This window comes from Callospermophilus lateralis, chromosome 1 (assembly GCF_048772815.1).
Source record: "Callospermophilus lateralis isolate mCalLat2 chromosome 1, mCalLat2.hap1, whole genome shotgun sequence".
NCBI classification, from domain to species: domain Eukaryota; kingdom Metazoa; phylum Chordata; class Mammalia; order Rodentia; family Sciuridae; genus Callospermophilus; species Callospermophilus lateralis.
The window spans coordinates 668673-689027 of NC_135305.1; the positions used below are offsets into that span (position 1 = coordinate 668673).

Below are 20355 nucleotides of genomic sequence, written 5' to 3' on the forward strand. Positions count from 1 at the left end.
GAAAATCTTCAGAAATTCAATTTCTTCTGAATCAAATTAACAAAGATTAAAAACGATGATGCCCAGGTGCTGGGGTTGTGGCTCAAGTGGTAGAATGCTTGCTTAGCACCCGTGAGGCACTGGGTTCGATCCTCAGCACCAAAATAAAGATATTGTATTCACCTAAAACTAAAAAATTAAAAAAAAAAAATGATGAGGCCCGTTGTTGCCCAGGACATGGGGGAATTGCACTGTGGTGATACAAATAATCATGACTTTTGTGTAAAGCAAATGGGGTTTACATTTACTTTGATCCAACACCTTCATTTCCAGAAATTAACCATAAGAAAATAATTATGAATAAATGTAAAAAGTTCACCCCATGGATGTCTTAACAACAAAAAAATTCAGAAGCAATCTTCATGTCCAAAAATAGCAGAACCGATGCATCTATATCATTAAAACATGTCCATTAAAATATCAGAAATACAATGACTTAAGAAAACACCCAAGATATGTCAAGTTCAAATGATCTATAAAACTTAGTAAAAGTCTAACTTAAGAAAAAAGTTTACATATTACCTATGCATTCATGTGAACAAACTGGTCAGATACATATTTAAACATTATCATAATTATCTCTGGGTGAGGAGTAGACGGTTTTTGTTTTCTTACTATTTATCTGTGTCTTCTAAACGTGATAAACACCAGGAGCTGCCCTTGGGATCAGCAGCTGGCTGGCCTCAGCCTGACAGGGACTCTCACGGGTGCCTCTAAGTCAGGCTCCAGGCCTCCGCTGGAGCACCAGGGGGCCCTCTCGGGGGGCCCTGTGTACCTTTCTTTCTCGGTATCTTCTTTCTCTATCTTCATCTCCTCTTTCAGAGTCTTCATCTCGCCTTTCTTTTTCTTCAATTCTTACTTTGCTTACTAAAAAATAAAACCCATCGTTAATATTCCCAACCTTCAGCATATCAGAAGACCCAGCACCACACCACAGGCTCCACTGCACATGACACCTTCATCAGCATGTACTCCAGACCTTCCTCCACTCCAGCACATTCCCCACACCCCACAATGGCGAGTCCTAGTTCTAAACTTGAAATCACAATCTGAGAGGCAGGCAGAACGCTGCCCTCTCCAGTTGGTTACTGAGCACCTGGCAGCACCTAGTTTCCCTGATATTCTAGAGGGGCAACAGCCCAGCACATGACGTCTCCAGGGTTTCTGGGCATCAGTAGAAGAGCTTCCTGGCAAAGCAGAACCTAGTCAGAGAAGGAAAATCAGCCCACCAAGCCAGTCGTCTTAGCCACCTGTGAAGCTCCAAGGACACCCCTCTCTGGGCATCTGCTGAGGAGAGAGCATGGCCCCATAGTCTCCCCCCCCCCACTACCACCACCACTGAGAGGAGACAAGGAGGCAGGAGGGCCCAGAACAGCTAAGATTGCCAGGTGCAGCCCTGCCCCAGCAAGAGGCTAAAGTACCAGTTATCAAGTGAGGGGTGTTCAGCTAGGACCCAGCATGACCCAGAGAGAAGTTGCAGGAGGGATGGGAAGGACTCCACCAGGCACCCAGTTTCCGGGGATGCCTGATGCACCAAGGAAAACCAGGCTTCACTTCTGAGTGTGCACAAACAGAGGCACTGAGCTTGCAATTAAGAAAATCAACACTTCAGCACACTATACATACATGTTCAAAAAGCACACTGAATCCTGTTCATGTGTACAATTAATACATGTTAATAAAAAGTAAAAATTTTTAAAACCAACACTTTAAAAGTAAGGGGAAAATCAAACTTTCAGAGATTGGGGCAAAGCTCATGCACTAAATGTCTGCAGAGCACTGGCCCTTCTCCAGGAAGTCTGTGACACAGGCATGCAGGTCAGACTCCGGCACACCGCGAAGGCAGAGCCACAGGACTCTCCCAGAGGCTGAAAGGAAAAGTGTGGAGTCAGAAGATTCCCAGGTGTTCTGACCTGAGGCCTGGGAGAAAGCATGGCCACCCACCGGAAAGGTGGAGCAGGTTCTAGAGGAGGGACCTGTAGTCTAGTTTGGGCACGGCAGCCTTGTGACACCTCCTGGACAGCACGGCCCAGACAGACACACAAGTCTGGGACTGAGGAGCGGCCTACCTGGGCTAGAACCTGGACACCAGGAACAAACAAGAGCTTAGACCACGAGCCTCAATCCCTCAGTGCCAGAGAAAGGTGACTGGGAAGGGGCCACACTGTCCAGAGGGAGACAGAGGAAAAGGAAGTGAGGAGACGGGCCTAGAAATGAGACCAGAGGAACTGTGAGGAGTCTGACTGCACAACTGGTCTTCTCAGCACAGTTCTCTTCAATGCTGTGTGGAAAGGAAAAGCAACCAAAGTCAATGGCAAAAAGTCACTGTTGAGAACGAGAGACATTCCTAAAGAAAACATCAAGATCACCAAATGTTTAAAGGAAGTACTGAGCAGTAAACTAGCTACTAGTGCAACCCAGCTAACCCACCACACACACCAGGGCACACACACCACAGAATGCTCATGTATGAACCCCAGAAACGCCCACACCACATGCGTATTCCAGTAGGCCCCACTACAAACAGCTGCCCTGTGCAGGAATGACACATGACCAACACGGTGGACAGCGTCCTGGCTCTGTAGCTCTGGCACAGCCAGGCGAAAGTCTTTGTCCACTCTCTGATGTGCTCCTGTTGCATGTCAGGTGACTCAAGTGAATTTTGATAAAAAGCAAAGACTATCTGCACAACCAAAGAATAGCAAAGAAACTTCCACTTGAGAGGGAAAGTATGCACCCTTACATTAGAACTCCAACAAACTCAGACAAGTAGCATTTGGATACTGTTTAAAATAAGACTGACATGTTTGAGGAATACTTTTATCAAAGAGCTTTTGATAAAAATACCTTTTATCCACAAAGGAATAATTAAAATATATCTCAATAATATAACTCTAGAAAATAAGAGAAAGTAAACTGTTCCTTCAAAGTTTCTCACACACACAATAGGAGCCTGTAACTTAAAGTTCAAAGCTAAAACATGTGCAAACTAGAAGAGAAATCAAAATGAAAAATGAACATATCTAAAGAGGAAAATGCAATTGGGCTTGGTGGTGCACATCTGTAATCCCAATAACTAGGGAGGTGAGGCAGGAGGATTGCAGATTCAAGGCCAGCTCCAGCAACTTAGGAAGGCCCTAAGCAACTTGGCAAGACCTTGTCTCAAAATAGAAAAATAGCTGGGGACGTGGCTCAGTGCTAGAGCACCTCTGGATTCGATGCACAAGAACTGTCCAGCCAACCCCCCCACTCCCCCACCCCCTTCCACCCAGCACCCAGGACGCACCTGAGCGCGTCTTCCTCTCCACCTTCTCCAGGGGCCGGTCCCGAGCCTCTCGGCCCAGGAGGTTCTGGTGCGCAGCCGTCAGCCTCAGCTCTTCCTTCCTAGCTCTCCTGTCTCTTTCCTTTTCTCTGTCTTTTCCTCGGCCGTGAGGCTTCTCTGTGTCTTGTTCTCGACATTTCTCTTTCGATTTTTCTTTCTCCCGGTCTTTTGTGTCTCTCCTCCTCTCTCGGAGTTTTTCTCGGTCTCTCTCCCCACGAGGACTCTCCTTGGAGGGATGAGGGTCTCCCCAGGTCGTCCTTCCCCGGTGCCGAGGGTCTGAGTCGGGGTCTCTGTACTTGTGCTCCCTGTGTTCAGAGAGCTCCACTTCGGACTCCTTGTGCAGCTTCCTTTCTCTGTGTTTCTTCTCCTCCTTGGGACTGCCTGATCGTGCCGCCTAAAGCAAGAGAGAGAAGAACATCTTGGCCAGGAAAGCACACTTCCATTGACTTTGCTTCCCCTGTCCTGGCTGGAGCCCAGGGCCTCTCGCATGCCAGGCAAGCGCTGTGCCACTGAGCCCCTCCATTAACCTGGTATTTGAATGTGAGAATCATACTCATATCAGAGTCCCTTAAAAAACACTGGATTTGGGCTGGGGATGTGGCTCAAGCGGTAGCGCGCTCGCCTAGCATGCGTGCGGCCCGGGTTCGATCCTCAGCACCACATACCAACAAAGATGTTGTGTCCGGCAATAACTAAAAAAAAATAAAGATTCTCTCTCTCTCTCTCCCTCTCTCTCTCTCTCTTTAAAAAAAAAAAAAAAAAAAAAAAACACTGGATTCAGGGGCTGGTGTTGTAGCTCAGCTGTAGAGTGCTCACCTGGCCCATGCAAGGCTCTCGGTTCGATCCTCAGCACCATATAAAAATAAATAAATAACATAAGGATATTGTGTCTAACTACAACTAAAATATATAAATATATAAATAAAACACTGGATTCAACTGCTTCTGATTCCAGCAAGACTGGGGCGGGGGGACTTAGAACACTAAGCTCCTGGATTCCTACTTATTTTTGTTTTGTAACTGCTGACTAGAAACCACATGCCAGACACTTTGGTGTCTGTTAGCAAATCAAAGCTGGCACACAACATGGATTAGGAAGCGGTGATAGAGCTGCCTTTTAAGCATCTGTACTGTAGGCAGAGCCACACCTTCACTGCACAACTTGCAGCAGGACCCAATCTCCGTCTGCACCCCAGTCCACCTCACCACGGTGGTCCTGTGCACTGAGAACCACACATTGGAGCACACTGAGTGCCTGGCCCAGGATGGCCCGAGTGTGCAGATGTCAGCTGGACTGGAAAGCAGGACAGGCAGCCCACAGCCTGGACTGTCCCAATGCAGTTCCAAAGGCATTAGCCACATGCTTCCACTTTGAGTCAAAAATGCCTCTGAAACGAGCCACATACAACCAGAGTTGTATGGTGCTGTGAATCAGGCAAGAGTGTCAAAAAACCCATAAAGGCTCCATATGGATCCTAGTTTGAATCTTTTTTTTTTTTTTTTTGCAGGGGGGTCCCGGGGATTGTATTTTATTTAGAGACAGGGTCTCACTGAGTTGCTTAGTGCCTCACTTTTGCTGAGGCTGGCTTTGAACTCACTATCCTCCTGCCTCAGCCTTCTGAAAGGCTGGGATTATAGGCGTGTGCCACCACAGCACATGGCCCAACTTGAATCCTTAAAACATATTACCCAAAGGTGTTTTCTGAGGTCATCTGATTTCCAAGTATCATCTTTGGTTCTTCTCTAAAAAGAAAAGTATAAAGTTAGACTTTTTAAAGTTCCAAATTACTAATTTTATGTGTTCTAGTGAGCAGCTTTTTCATGACACTATTTAAATCAGTGGTAATTAATTCTCATTTGCGAGAAAAACACTCATCAACCTACTGAAATAAAAGATAGAAATATAAATTTTAAAAAGTTATTAACTATCTAAAATTACCCATAAAATTATTTTAGAATGTATTCCTTTGGCTACTTCAAAAATTATTACACATTACAAAATTAAAGAGAAAACAAGTTATAATGGCAGTTGAATGCTGACCAGATACTTTGTGGGTTTAAACTATATTGTTTGTTTGCATTTTCCAACAAGAGCTGAGTGCCGTGCCCACAGGGGAAGGTGGGAGCTCTTGCTCCTGTGACAGAGGGTGCTGGACAGTTCCCAGTCACTTTGTCCCACCCCGGGATGGCAGAAAGCCAAAGGGCCAGGAACCTGGGCCTTCTTAGAGCTCATGGGGAGACTGCTCTGCTTGGGCAGGAGAGCGCCAACCAGCAGCTGGAGTTTTCACCCCAAACACTAGCTACTTGCTCACAGATGGCACTGGACTGGCTGGCTTTGGGGCCCTTGAAAATCAAGTGAACAGCCTGCTTAGCCCAGAAGGCTTTCTCTTGCTTCTTTTTAGATTGTTAGGTTATAGGATGACACAAGGCTTCCCTCCTCCCAGTAGCTCACACTCCTCATGTGCCACACACACTCCCTGAATCTCTGCACACTGGCTGCAATCATGTTGTGTGCATCTCCTGCTCTGCAGAGATCTTTTAAAGACCAACTCGACCTGCATTTCAGGCCCTGCCCTATGGAGCAGGTATGCTTAAAATTAACTCACCAAATAAGAGACTTTGGAGGATCGAACCCAGGGTCTCACGCATGTAGGCAAAGGGACCTGCTGTGGAGCTACTCCCCAGTCCACCAAGTAAGGAACAGAAGAACAACATTTTCCCACAAAAGGAATAAACCCTGACCCCGGGAAAAAACACTTCAGGAGAGCCCAACAGCAGAACCTTCTTGCCAGCAAACCATTCAACTCAGGTGAAGGAAATCTGAGAATCAGACTTTGAGGGGTTTACATCTATCATTAAGTGTCATGTGCACCTGCAGAGAAAAGGAAGGGGAGCGGTCACCCCAGGAGGCACCTCCCAGTGCAAGAGACCTGCCCACACACGCAGTGAACCTCTACACACACACACAACCTCCACATACACACCACCTCTTTATACACACACACACACCTCTATACACACAACCTCTTTATACACACACACAACCTCTACATACATGGCCTCTTTGTACACACACACAACCTCTCTACACACACAACCTCTTTATACACACACAAACATCTCCACATATACAACTACACACACTACACACAAACTCTACAGTCTCTCTACATACACAACCTCTATGCACATATACAACCTCTTCATACACACACACTACCTCCATACACACACAACCTCTACATACCATCTCTCTGTACACACACATCTCTCTGTACACACACAACCTCTCTCCGCACAATCTCTACACACACACACAACCTACACATACACAACCTCTTTATACACACACCTCTACTCAATCTCTCTATACACACACATAAAACTTCTACAGACACACACACTTAAAACCTCTTCACACTTAAAACCTCTCTACATACACACAATCTCTACACACGTATATACATACAACCTCTCTATACACATATATACATACAACCTCTCTACAAAACACAAAACCTCTCTACAAACACCTCTACAAGTACATACACACAAAAAACCTCACTATGCACACAAAACCTCACTATACACACAAAAAAACTCTCTACACACAACTTATATACACACAAAACTTCTTTATACACACAATCAACCTCTCTCTCTAAACAGACACACACATGCGCAGTTTGACTTCATAATCAACCAACTTGTCCAGAACCTGTTTATAACAGAGCTCAGAGAACTGTGCAACAAGAACCCCAGCAACATTAAGACCACCTCATCTGCCCTCAGAGCAGGTGGGCTGACTAACTAGGCTCCCCTCTATCAACACAGGCTTCCGGGAGTTCTCCTCACAACACTTCCATCAGGAGAAGGACCCTGGCTAGCGTCACCTCCCAGGAGAATGACCTTCGACAAATAGTCGGGCTGCCAGTGGACATGCAGCTAGCTCTGGGCTGAGACAGCAGCCACTCCAGGCACAGCCAGGCGGAGTCGGTCCAGGTGGGCAGCCAAGGCCAGAGACCCTGCTGGGCGCGAGGTGGCAGTGAGGGCAGTGTGGCCTCAGAGCTCATGGACACAGGGCCTGCAGTGAAGTGCACTGTTCTCAGGCTTCCACTTCCTCCCGCCAGTTCTCGTAGCTCAGGACGTCATCACTTTGCAGATAAACACACGGTATTTCCATGAGTCACTGTTTAAACTATGGTGACATTCTGTGGGTCGGTTAGTTGGTTTGGGCCATGGTTCCCAGCTCAGCACTCCCACAATCCTAGTTCTTTCTTTCCCAAATCACTGGGATGATATGCATATTCTCGGCCTTTTCTCCTTGGTTCCTGAAGCACCTCAGACGGCTTGGGAGGGTGCAGGCTCGAGCAGCCGTCTTTCTCCAGCTTCTGCGGTTCTCCTTTCACCTGCCCCTTCTTCTCTGAGGCAGGCCACAGGAAGCTAAAATCCATCTCATCTTCCCTGCCTTTGTGCTGCAAGCAACGCTCTGATCTACTTGTCCAATAATGGAAGAGAGAAAGCTGCACAGAGAGGCCAAGAAGAATCTGGACAGAAGGCCTGGCTGGGTCTCCTCTCCTGACACCAGACAACCTTCTCATTCGGTGTTCTGTATACTCAGTGTCCATGCCTCAGTAACACTATGCAATGGAGTCCTGATAAAAAGCCCAAGGTAGCTGGGGCTGGGGCTCAGTGGTAGAGCGCTCACCCTGCATGTGGAAGACACAGGGTTCGATCCTCAGCACCACATTAAAAAATAAATAAAATAAAGGTATTGAATCCATCTACAATTTAAGGGAAAAAAGCCAAAGGTCAGGGCTTAGGGAGCTTCTGGCCAGTGGACACCTGCAGGCTCACAGGAAGCTGAACAGAAGTCATTCACCTGGGACAGTGGCACACCCCAGCTCTGTAGGAACAGAAGTTCCTGGGCTGGGGACCCTTCCAGACCTAGGTTCTCTTCTTCTGGATGTTTAATTGGATATGTTAAAATGCCCTCTGCTATCAACCAATAGATATACTGCTGAGCAAAAGAACAGGTTGCTTAGCTGGGTGCAATGGCACACATCCATGATCTCAGAATTCAGGAGGTTGAGGCAGGAGGATCACAAGTTCAAAACCAGCCTCGGCAACTTAGTAAGGTCCTAAGCAACTTAGGGAGACTCTTGTCTCAAATTAAATAAAACATAAAAGGGCTCAGGATGTGGCTCAGTGGTTAAGCACCCCTAGGTTCAATTGCTTATACCCCCACAAAGAAGGCTAGACGTAGCTCAGTGGTAGGGCGCCTTGGTTCAATTCCAGCACCACAAAAATCAATCAATTAATTAATTAAATTTAAAAATAAAAAAGAACTATGTAATTAGGTTCCAATGACCAGGGAGCTCAATTCCTTAATGCAACTGAGAATCGAATATAGTAATTCCTTAGCCGCCAGGAACTACCCAGCCCTGGGGTCTGTTGCTTTTACTAATTTAAAAATGTTCATTAAATATGTATCAGAATAAACCTCAAGGAAACACAAAATGGATAAAAAAAAAGACCTACAGTAGACAAACTGACATGTAATTCCAGAATATTAAAGATCCTAATCATCTGGAGAAAAAGGAAATGTTCCTTGCAAAGATATTTAGTCGACCAAACAAACTAGTTGCTAGAAGATAAAAGATAAAAGTATAATGCTTCAAAATTCTGGGAAATTATTTTGGTCCTAGAATTCTATGCTGGCCTAAATATGCATATTAGTATAACAAAGATAATCATTTTGCTGTTTTGGGGGGTGTTTTTTGTTTGTTTTTTGTGAGTGCTAGAGTTGGAACCCAAGGCCTCATGCATGCTAAGCAAGCACTCTACCACTGAGTCACGTCCCCAGCCCCAATAAATCATTCTTACAGTTTTCTTCCTACCAATCCCTGAGAAGGGAGGATTTCAAAATAGAGGAAGACACTGGATTCAAGAAACAGTGATATTAACCCAGGTCTACCCAAGACATACAAGAAACAATAAATCCCAATGAGAACAGAAAGTCAGCAAGCTTTAGGAAAAGAATTTTTTTTTTTTTTTTATTCTGTGACTTCCAGCTTACCAATCGAATTTCAGTTACTATGACTGAAATAAGCTTAAGAGGACATGGGGTGATGCTCAGTGTTAAAGTACTTGCCTAGCATGTGCAAGGCCCTGGATTCAATCCCCAACACTGCAATAAATTTAAAAAATAAGCTTAAAGTCGCAGTGATAAGTTTTAATCCCACAAATAATATATGTTATTTTTTGTCAAAAAGAAGGCAACTAGAAACTAATGGAAGCTGGCACATGCCTATAGTCCCAGCTACTTGGGAGGCTGAAGCAGGAGGATTTCTAGAGCCCAGGAGTTCAAAGTCAGCCTGGGTAACACACACACACACACACACACACACAGAGAGAGAGAGAGAGAGAGAGAGAGAGAGAGAAACTAATGGAAAATCAAAGGGTCATTTAAGAAACATATAGTCCAAATATGAAGTGAATTACATTGCAGTACATTAGTTAAATGTAAGAAAATTCTGAGTATCTATTTGACCCTGTGGGTTTCCTTGACAAGGTGTATAGGGCTCCAGGACTGTATCTTCTCTACTGGTCCTGTCACACTGTTTGGGCCTGCAGTGAATTCTACTAACATAATCATGCATCAACCTATAAACAAGTCACAGAAAAGTTACATAATAATTTATGGAAATGTAAAGGGAATGTTATAAAGATGTAAAAGTCAGGATATTGTTTTGTTTAAGGAGAAATGGAGGGTAATTTAGGACTTCTCTTCCTAACTTACTTAGAGGAAAGTTAAAAGATACTACCTAGAATTAATACAACACAAATTATTTAACATTATTATAGGAAAACAATAGAAAAACTAAGAGATAAGGTAAGAGGAAATTTAGGAAAACTAAACTTCTCATCTTTTAGTGGGCACTCACAGATAACAAGAATAACCCAATAACACTAGCTACGTTTACTGAGATTTGTTAATAAAAAAAGCAGACGGTGTTGTAAGCACTCTTACATGTAATATCTCATTAAATCACTATAAACACTCTGTGATATGGCTATTTTTGCCCATTTTACAAACTAGGAAAATATGGCATGGTAAGTAACCATCCCAGAATCATTCGAGTAAATATAGGAGCCTAACCCTAACCCTAACTCTAACCCGCCCTGTCTTCCCTCCCTGGATACCGCCCCTTTCCCCGCCCTCAGGCCCTGGGTACCGCCCCTTTCCCCGCCCTCAGGCCCTGGGTACCGCCCCTTTCCCCGCCCTCAGGCCCTGGGTACCGCCCCTCCCCTGCCTTCCCTCCCTGGATACCGCCCTCTCCCCGCCCTCAGGCCCTGGGTACCGCCCCTCTCCCCGCCCTCACCCCCTGGGTACCGCCCCTCCCCTGCCTTCCCGCCCTAGGCACCGCCCCTCTCCCCGCCCTCAGGCCCTGGGTACCGCCCCTCCCCGTCCTCACCCCCTGGGTACCGCCCCTCCCCTGCCTTCCCTCCCTAGACACCGCCCCTCTCCCCGCCCTCAGGCCCTGGGTACCGCCCCTCCCCGTCCTCACCCCCTGGGTACCGCCCCTCCCCTGCCTTCCCGCCCTAGACACCGCCCCTCTCCCCGCCCTCAGGCCCTGGGTACCGCCCCTCTCCCCGCCCTCACCCCCTGGGTACCGCCCCTCCCCTGCCTTCCCGCCCTAGGCACCGCCCCTCTCCCCGCCCTCAGGCCCTGGGTACCGCCCCTCCCCGTCCTCACCCCCTGGGTACCGCCCCTCCCCTGCCTTCCCGCCCTAGACACCGCCCCTCTCCCCGCCCTCAGGCCCTGGGTACCGCCCCTCCCCGTCCTCACCCCCTGGGTACCGCCCCTCCCCTGCCTTCCCGCCCTAGACACCGCCCCTCTCCCCGCCCTCAGGCCCTGGGTACCGCCCCTCTCCCCGCCCTCACCCCCTGGGTACCGCCCCTCCCCTGCCTTCCCGCCCTAGGCACCGCCCCTCTCCCCGCCCTCAGGCCCTGGACACCGCCCTTCGCCCCGCCCTCACGTCGTGGATGCTGCCTCTCGGCCCACCCCTCACGTCCACTCCTAGCTCCCGCGATGCAGCCAGGAGAGAAACGCTGCTAGGAGAGTTGGGCGGGGGTCTCCCCATGGCTCCGCGGGTCTCAGTCGTTCAGACTCCGTCGAAGGAGTCGGGCGCGGGCGGGCCCCCGGCCGCAGTGAGGGACGCGCCTTCTCGCCTAGCCAGGACGAGCCGCGTACCGACCTTCCCAGGTTCCATCACTCCTTGTAGACCCGAGCGCCGCGGTGTCCCAGGCCCTAGGCAGGCGCGGGCTACCGGGGGGAGACCAGCCGGCTGGCGCCCGCTCTTTTTAGCCCAAGCCAGGCCGGCTGAGCTGCAGCTCTCCGCGGGCGGGCGTCCCCGACTCCTAGCAACCGGCAAGCCAGGGCCGCGAAGGGACCAGCGCCCGCTGCCCAGCGTGCACCGCGGCCGCTCCCAGTGCGCCTGCGTGTCCCCGCCTCATCCCCTGCAGGTTGATTGGTCGCTAACCCGCCCGCGGCTTCCAGTCAGCCTTCGCCTTCTGGACTCCTAGAGTCCAGAGAGGGCGGTATCCAGGGCCCGAGCTGCTGACTCGACAGGTCGCCGTTCTCTTCTGGACTGAAGCGCGGCGTCCCCTTGCCACTTGGTGAGGCCTTCTGTGGAGACAGAGCGAGAGATCATTAAAGAACTTGACATGTGAATAAGGCTTTGCCCCTACCAGCCGGTCAGGGGGGCGCACACCGTAATTCCAGCGAATGGGAAGGCATCTTGGGGACGAGGTTCAGTGGTACAGCGCCGCTGGGCTCAATGCCATGTCAATAGTCTATCCTTAAGATGGGAATCAAGTGCCTGGGACGGGGTTATTGAGAAAGAGACTTTCTACAGCGCAGAGGCCGGAGAAACGAGCAAGTACTCGGCAAGCTTGCATAGGGCTTGGACACAGGCTGCCGCGCTGCAGGACTGTCGTGCCAGCGCCGCGGTTTTGCAGCTGGGGATTTTCTGTGCACGCTGTTTTCCAGTCCTAGTTAGGAACCAGTCTACGACCAGGGTATACACAAAGTTGGTAGCTCCCGCCTCTCCGGGAGGCGATATTAAGGCAAAGCACGCCTTCCCCTTCCGTTAGTCCTTACACTGGAGAGGAAGGCAGCTAAGGAGATGAAGGTGAAGCTGCTTCTGCAGAGCCTGCCCCAGCAAAGCCGACCTGAGCGCTCACCCGGTCACGCTGTTTCTTGAATATGAGAGTGAATGGAAATACAGCCGCCTGCTACAGAAATGACAACCCCAGTCATACTGTTGTCAAAGTAGCTCCTAAGTATCTCTTGAATATGAATGTGTTCATTTCTCCCCACTCCAGTCCCTAGCAACCCCTCCTCCGTTGCAGACAAAGCTATCTAAACTGTAAATCTTGTGTCACTCCCTGCCTTTGCCGCACTCTTTCATCACCAGAGTAACTTGTAGTTGTTAAAGTGCACCAATCTACAGACCTCTGCAAATGCTATTTCCTCTTTCTTACACGATCAGTTATATCTGCAGAATAAATCAATCTAGGCCTATAGAGAAACCTAAAACAATTATTTTTTGAATAGCTCATTTGCCAATTGATTACAACATAATATTTCTTCTATCTTTATTTATTCACTAAATGATGACTAAGCTACTTGACCTGGCAATCAAGAGAGTGCTAGTCATAGCTAAATACAACACTATCCGGACTGCTAGACATAGCTAAATATAACACTATCTGGATCTCTAGCAACTAATAATTGTTAAGACAAATATGCAAACAACTATTAAATGATGTGAAAGTGTAAGAGCTACTCATAAAATGCAGTGATCATCAAGTCCTGGATTCAGTCCCCAACACTGGAAAAAAAAATGCAGTGATTCTGCCTGGAAGAAGAGAATAACGTTAGGAAAGGATTCATTTCAGTTAGATCTTGAAGCATAAATAATTAACCAGGAAGATTCACTGAGAAAGAACATTTTGTGGGGGAAGACAAATGTGCAAATGAGAATAGTTGGGAAGTGTTCAATAATCGTTGTATCTATAACAGCACTGTCAATTGAAATAGAAGGTTAGTCCCATGTGCTTACATATTTTCTAGTAGCTACACTTTGTTGTTTTGCCAATGGTGTTTTGGTTTTGTTTCTTTGTTTTGGTACTGGGGATTGAACCCAGGAGCTCTTTACCACTGAGCTACATTTCCAGCCATTTTCATTATATTTATTTATTTATTTAGGTTCTGGGGATTGAACCCAGTATCAAACTTCTGAGTCACATCCCTAACCCTTTCTATTATTTTGAGAAAGGGCCTACCTAAGTTACTGAGGCTGGTTTGAACTTGCATTCCTCCTGCCTCAGTCTCCCGAGCCACTGGGATTACAGGTGTGTGCCACCATGCCCAGCTGTTTTTTTTTTTTTATTCTTAAGTTTTAGGTGGATACAATATCTTTATTACATTTATGTGGTGCTGAAGATCAAACCAATTCCTCGTGCATGCTAGGTGAGCACTCTACCACTGAGCCACAACCCCAGCCCTGCCCAGCTGTTTTTACTTTGAGATATATCTTGCTAAAATTGCTGAGGCTGATCTCAAACTTGCAATCCTACTGTCTCAGCCTCCTGAGTAGATGATATAAAAGGAGCGAGTCACCATGCCCAGCCATCCATGTTTGTAAGTATCTTCTCCAGTAGCAAGAAGTCTGGCTTTCATCATTCTATTTATTTGCAAGTATAACCAGGCTGACTGACCCTCTGCCCATAGCCTGGTTATCTCCCACCTTGTTAACCACTGCCTCCTCTTTGCCAGAATAGAAGGTTCCTACATCTTTTTAGGAAGGCAGGATTAAAGGAATACTAATCAAGAGATGTTTACAAAGCACAGAAACTTGTTCAGAAAAGCTTAGGCAAAGGATGTTCACTATGTGAACATTTGGTCTATCACACAAGGTGCATCACAGAAACACAGGGACGGTTGTCTCTGTGGTGTGGGATATGGGGACTGAAAAGGGAGTAGTTGATTTCCAGCCCATCATAAAGAGCCATAGCCCAAAACCCTACACCAAGACAGGGTAACAGAAGAAAAAGATTACTCATTTACTTGGTCATAGCAGGAACTTTCAGAATGAAGACCCAAAGACCCAGCGTGAACTGTTTTTTATGTTTAAATTCAACAAAGCATGGACAGCCATGTAGGAATGTGATTGGACCAAAGGGGTGTGAGGTAATGGTAAAGATCTGAGGGGGAACCCAGCCAGTCCTGTCCAGATTCTTCTTGGCCTCTCTGTGTGCAATTCCTTTCTCAAATATAGAGAAGAATCCCCTTCTGGAATTGGGGGTCTTCTGATCTCTTTATCAGACACAGCAGGTCAGAGAATTTCTTTCTGGCCAGTTCCAAAATAGAAAACCAGTGGAAGATAAACCTTTTCAGGCTTTATGACTGTTTGGAGGGAAAAGATGTTCTAGTTCCTATGACTTGTCCTGGGAAAGAGAAATTCTAGTTTCTATGGCTTGTCTTGGGAGGGAGAAAGAGTATGACACAGGAGGACAGGAAGTCTGAGAGAGACAGGTCCCAAGGCTACTTAAAAGACTACTTATCGTTTTCTGAGCGCCAACACAGTTTTTTTTTTTTTTAATTGTGGTTAAATGCTCTACCCTCTATGATGAAACATTTTGAGGGAAGGAGATCTCAAAATTGTAAGGATCATATTTTAGAAGTAGCACTACCTTTTGAAACTAGAAAGGCTGAAATTTCACGGTTGTGCACTGGAACACGCATGACACACTTCAAGAGGATCCCAGAAGGATAGCAGGAACAGGAGGGGGTTACAGGAGACAGGATATACGGACTAAACAGCTCAGTGCGGGTTACAAAGGAGGCTGACTGGCTCCTAGTCAATCTGTTTTACCCACGGGTCCCTAGGCCTGGCAGACAGTACGTGATTGTACTCCCTGTGGTTTATGTTCACATAACTTTACAGGATGCAAATATACGGCTTTAGAGCAAAGACCACAGAAAAAGGCTCCTCTCCTTCCTGTGTTAATGAAGAAATCACTCACTTCGATGTATCAGTAATCTGGAGCCAGGTATGGGAGTGAATGCTGGAAATCCTTAGCGACTCAGGAGGCTGAGGCAGAAAGATCACAAGTTGGGGGTCAGCCTGGGCAATTTAGCAAGACCCTGTCTCAAAATAAAAAATAAAAATGGTGGGGGTGCAACTCAGGGGTAGAGTGGCCTGGGTTCCATCCCCAGTACCCCAAACCAAAACGATCCGGAATCAAAGGCGGCCTTAAGAGCATTAACCTGCAGCACAGGAAAAGGGGCTGAGACTCATCCTTTTATCTATGTGCCATTCACATGCCATAATCTGGCACCGTGAAGAGCAAAGAGGAAAATCGCTTTCCTCCGGCTCCAGGCCCGCTGCCCTGGCCAGGTCGGGCCCTGCCCGCCGCGCCTGCCAGTCTCCCTTCCGCTGCCAACGACTGAGGCGTTCCTGGGGACCGTGCTCCACCGAACCGCAGCTGTGCCCGCGGCTCTCCTGGACGACGGACGGCAGACGGGCGCTGCGGGGCTGCCCCGCCCGCCCAGAGCCAGGACCCCCGCGCCCGGCGCGGGCCCCACCCCACCCACGCCCCGCCTCGGCCGCACCCCTCCGCGGAGCCCGCCCCGCCCGGCGCGATGACGTGGGCGCCGCTCGTCCTCAGGCGGTTCCGCCGATCCCCGAGGGGCGCTGGCGCGGGGGCGGGACCGCTTCGGCGCGATGACGTCAGCGCCGCCCGTCGTCAGGCGGTTCGGCCGATCCTTCAGCGGGGGCGGGGCGGGGCCGGCCTGGCGAGATGACGCCACGCACCGCCCAGCCTCCGGCGGCTCCGCCCGACCCCTCGGAGGGGCGCTGGCGCGGGGGCGGGGCCGGACCGGCGTGGTGACGTCGAGCGTCAGACCCCTTCCCCGGCGGGGCGGGCGGTCCCCTCAGAGAGTCGCTGGCTCGCGGGCTCGAGTGGCGCGGCTTCCGCGGGAGCGCCGCGCCCTCCTCGTCCAAGAGGACAGCGCAGCGCGGCTGGCGATGAGCGGCGCCGGGGAGCAGGCCCCGGAGGCCGGCGCCGGCCAGTCCGGGGACCGCCCGGCGCCGGAGCCCCCCGGCGGCGCGCTGAGCGTGGACGTGCCTGGGCTGCTGGCGCAGTTGGCGCGCAGCTTCGCGCTGCTGCTGCCGGTGTACGCGCTCGGCTACCTGGGGCTGAGCTTCAGCTGGGTGCTGCTGGCGCTCGGGCTGCTCGCCTGGTGCCGCCGGAGCCGCGGCCTCAAGGCCAGCCGCCTGTGCCGCGCGCTGGCGCTGCTGGAGGACGAGGAGCGCGTCGTGCGCCTGGGGGTGCGCGCCTGCGACCTGCCGGCCTGGGTGAGTGCCGACCGCACGGGTCCGCGCCGCCCGGGTGCCGCCCGGGTCCCGCCCGCGTCCCGCCGAGCCGGGTCCGCAGCCCCGCGCACCTGTGCGAGCCAGGGGCAGGTTTCTCCCGCTTCCGCGCTCGCGCCGTGACCCACCTGGCCGAGTCGGGCGCCCGGGTCCCCTGGCCTGGCCTCGCCGCCACCGCGTCCCCGGCCGCGGGCTGCGCAGGTGGCAGGCGCGGCGCGTTGGCCCGCAGGCCGCGCGTTCCTCGGGCGCGGAGTTTCCTTTCCTGGGATTTGAAAAATGTGACAGCCAGTGGGAAGAGAACTTAATATCTTCTTCTATCCATAAGACTGTTGTTTGGGGTAGCTTCTAAAACAGTGGAAGAGCAGTAAGTGTCCCCCGAAAGGTTGCTGATGTCAGAAAGATTGGAACGCTTGCTCTTTTTCTCTCTGCATGTACCCTGTTGTGAAACGGAGCACTTTGTATAGGATCATCCTGAATCCAGTGGGAATGAATGAGTGGCAGGAAATTTTGGAAGAATTAAATAATGAGATTCACAGTTATTTACCTCAAGCAATTTTCTACATAATATGGAGTATTGCATTTAATCGAGTTGGCATCCTCTTTTTCTCCTCCTTTCTTTCTTAGCCATGAGTTGGCATGTGAGACGGTAGCCAGCAGCGAGTTTCGGAAGGGTCGTTTTCTCTTGGTGGAGGAAGGGCTTGGAGGGGGCTTTGTTTTGCAGCTAGTTGACAGTTGCGATGGTAAGGCATGCAACCTCAGACACGAATGACCGACCCACAGACAAAAACCAGAAGGCAGGAGTGTCCAAGACCAAGAGGGACACCACGGATAACATTTCATGATGACAGATAGCAATTGGAATAAGGGACTGGGGATGTAGCTCAGTTGGCAGACTGCTTGCCTCCATGCACAAGGCCCTAGGTTCAAACCCCAGCACCACACAGAAAAAAAAAAAAGAGAGAGAGCAATTGGAATAAGAATATAATAGAGATTTTGGGAACTTAAAATCTAGACAGTACATTGTAGATTCATGAGATATGTATTTTGAAAAAATCAAAATAACTACTGTGGTACAGGTTTTAGCTAGTAGCAGGAAAACATTACAGACCTGTAGAAAACAGGAAGTTAGAGTAACCAACCTGAGTAAAACCAAGAAGGGGTGCACTTCAGAGATGCAAAAGGACTTTAAAGTGACATCTTGTGTCTTGTGTCACTGGCTTCCCCCCACCCCCTGGTGGTACTCAAGGTCAGAACACCCAGGGCCTCAAGCATGCTAGGCAGCTGGCTCTCGGAGTTTCCAGACTTTCACTGCTGCTGCCAGTGTACCGCTGGCAGAGCCACATCCACTGAAGTATCTGTTGATCTAAGTTACATCCTGTTAGAAAAGTAGTTAAAAACAAAGTAGTAGATAAGTTACCAAATCATCATCATAAGTAATGCTGAAATTAACAGGAAAAGGATGGTGATAACATTCAGAAATGCCTGGTAATTATTGAGCAAGCGATTAATTGACTAATATATCATTTAAAAAAAAAAAAGCTTTGTGAAACAGGCTGTTTTCACTTAGTAAATTAAGTAAATTGCTACCACATTGAAAAAAACTAATTTTTGTGAAATGAAAAACATGATTACCTAAAGATTCTTGGGTTTTTCATCTGTGTGACTTAAACTGATGAAACATAATATTCACCTCAAAGAATTTATATTTTCTCCAGAATTTTTCACTTGTTTATTCCAAATTTGTATTTGAGTTCCTATTACACATGTACATATTTACACTTGCCTTGATTGCTTTTTTTTTTGTAGTTGTATATTGACAGTATACAAATCAAAATAAAAGAATGCTTTATTTGTGTTTGTTTTTATTTTTATACAGTGCTAAGGATCAAACCCAGTGCCTCACACACATGCTAGGCAAAACTCTGTCACTGAACTACAGCCCCCGCCCCCCTAGATTGCTTTTAAGGATTCTCATGAAACTTGATAGTGATCATATCCAGGCTTTTGAGAGGTTTTTGGATGGAGATATCAGGGGGTTGCATGACCTGGAAGCATGCCTGAAGTTCTGCCACAGGGATCAAGGAGCAATTCAATGATAGAAGCCTAAGAAAAGTTATGACTTTGATTTTTACTCTGGCGGCTTTCTGAACTTTGGACTGGTATTTTGCATTGAATCTGATTTATTTGTATACCCCAAAGATGGAATGTGTTTTCTAGGGTCATTGATGACTGATTGATAGTGAAGTGGAAGCATGGAAAACATGAACTAATATGGAACTGACTTTCTATTTTCATCCTTGGGTACATCACTGACAGTCTTCTTTTTATTTAGCAAAGTAAAAAGTTTGGCTGGAATTGCAATGACATCCTTAAAGAATATTAATACTTTTTAAAAATATGTAACTGTTCCTGAGTTGAGACTATTAGGGCATGAAAAATGGCTCTTACTTAATGTGATATTGCTGTAAAGATTTGGTCCTACAGCTTTTATATAGACAGTTATTATTCATTTTTATATTCTTTTTCCAAAAGTAGGGAAAAGGCCTGGCAGGCTTGATGGATTGAAAATGGAGCTTTTTGTTGTTTAAGTGTCTACCCTGTGTAATGGAGCCCCAGAAAATTAGACTGGGCAAAGAATATTCTTGAGTTCTTATAGAGATAAATAAAAATAAGGACAATTTTCCATTGCTATTTCTTAAAAATATTTTTAGTTATAAATGGACTCAGTACCTTTATGTTTTTGTCTTTTATGTGGTGCTGAGGATCGAACCCAGTGCCTTATAAATGGACTCAGTACCTTTATGTTGTTGTCTTTTATGTGGTGCTGAGGATCGAACCCAGTGCCTTACATGTGCTAGGCAAACACACTGCCACTGAGCCCCAGCCCCAGCCGTTTTTATTTAGTTATTAGAACTTGGTAGGATTGGTGTGACTTTCTTGCACTTCATGTAAATAAATGAATAAAATAAAGGTCCATCAACATCTTAATGGTGATATAGCTGCAAGTATATGGAAGCCCAAATCTGTCACATGCAGTATTTCTTAACTGTTCGAACAACTGCTCTTTTATTACTTGAATACTTGGATTATAGAATTAAAGCAGAGTTAGCTTCCTTGGATATGTTCTTCTGTGCTGTTATGTACAAACTTTCTTTGGGGACAACTTTTTTTCCCATTGTTGTTCTGGGAAGTTCTGGAAAATTAAACTCCGGTCAAAATTTAATATGTATAGTCTAAGAACAAAATGAAGAAGAATGCACTGTGGTCCCATGTAAGGAAAGGGCAAACGTTTGCTTTTTTGTCAGTTCTAATCATTTACTTAATACTTCCATAATTTTTTATGAAGACTTATAACAAAATAATTGGCATAGCTTATTGAGGAGTCAGAACTTGTTTTTTTTTTTGTTGTTTTTTTTTAAATGGAGCCTTACTTTTGCCCTTACATCCCAGAGGAACTCCGAATAGGGTGTAGATGCTGCTGAGTTTCTTGTTCACACCCATTTTGTGGCCTTGATGCAAGGAGGAAAGGACCGTGACAGTTTCATTGCT

General features: G+C 47.8%; 2 protein-coding genes across 8 annotated transcripts in view; one reads left to right on the plus strand and one right to left on the minus strand.

Annotated features, from left to right (window-relative positions):
- Positions 1–11832, minus strand: part of Dync2i1 (dynein 2 intermediate chain 1) — an 81089-nt gene extending 69257 nt beyond the window's left edge. For 4 of the 5 annotated variants that reach the window (XR_013091693.2, XM_076859339.2, XM_076859336.2 and 1 more), the window contains exons 1-4: positions 11623–11832; positions 5051–5104; positions 3326–3755; positions 815–906 (exon numbers count right to left, since the gene is read on the minus strand). Coding sequence is in view for 4 of the 5 variants with exons in the window: in XM_076859339.2 (XP_076715454.2) it covers positions 815–906; positions 3326–3755; positions 5051–5104; positions 11623–11637 (591 nt within the window). In the remaining variant the exon portion in view is untranslated. The remainder of the gene's footprint in view (positions 1–814; positions 907–3325; positions 3756–5050; positions 5105–11622) is intronic. The other variant, XM_076859334.2, reaches the window with a different exon arrangement.
- Positions 11833–16357: 4525 nt separating this feature from the next.
- Positions 16358–20355, plus strand: part of Esyt2 (extended synaptotagmin 2) — a 76568-nt gene continuing 72570 nt past the window's right edge. The window contains exon 1 of one of the 3 annotated variants that reach the window (XM_076872990.2): positions 16358–16791. In XM_076872990.2, the coding sequence (XP_076729105.1) occupies positions 16462–16791 (330 nt within the window). In that variant the 5' untranslated portion in view covers positions 16358–16461. The remainder of the gene's footprint in view (positions 16792–20355) is intronic. The other 2 variants (XM_076873008.2, XM_076872998.2) reach the window with 2 other exon arrangements.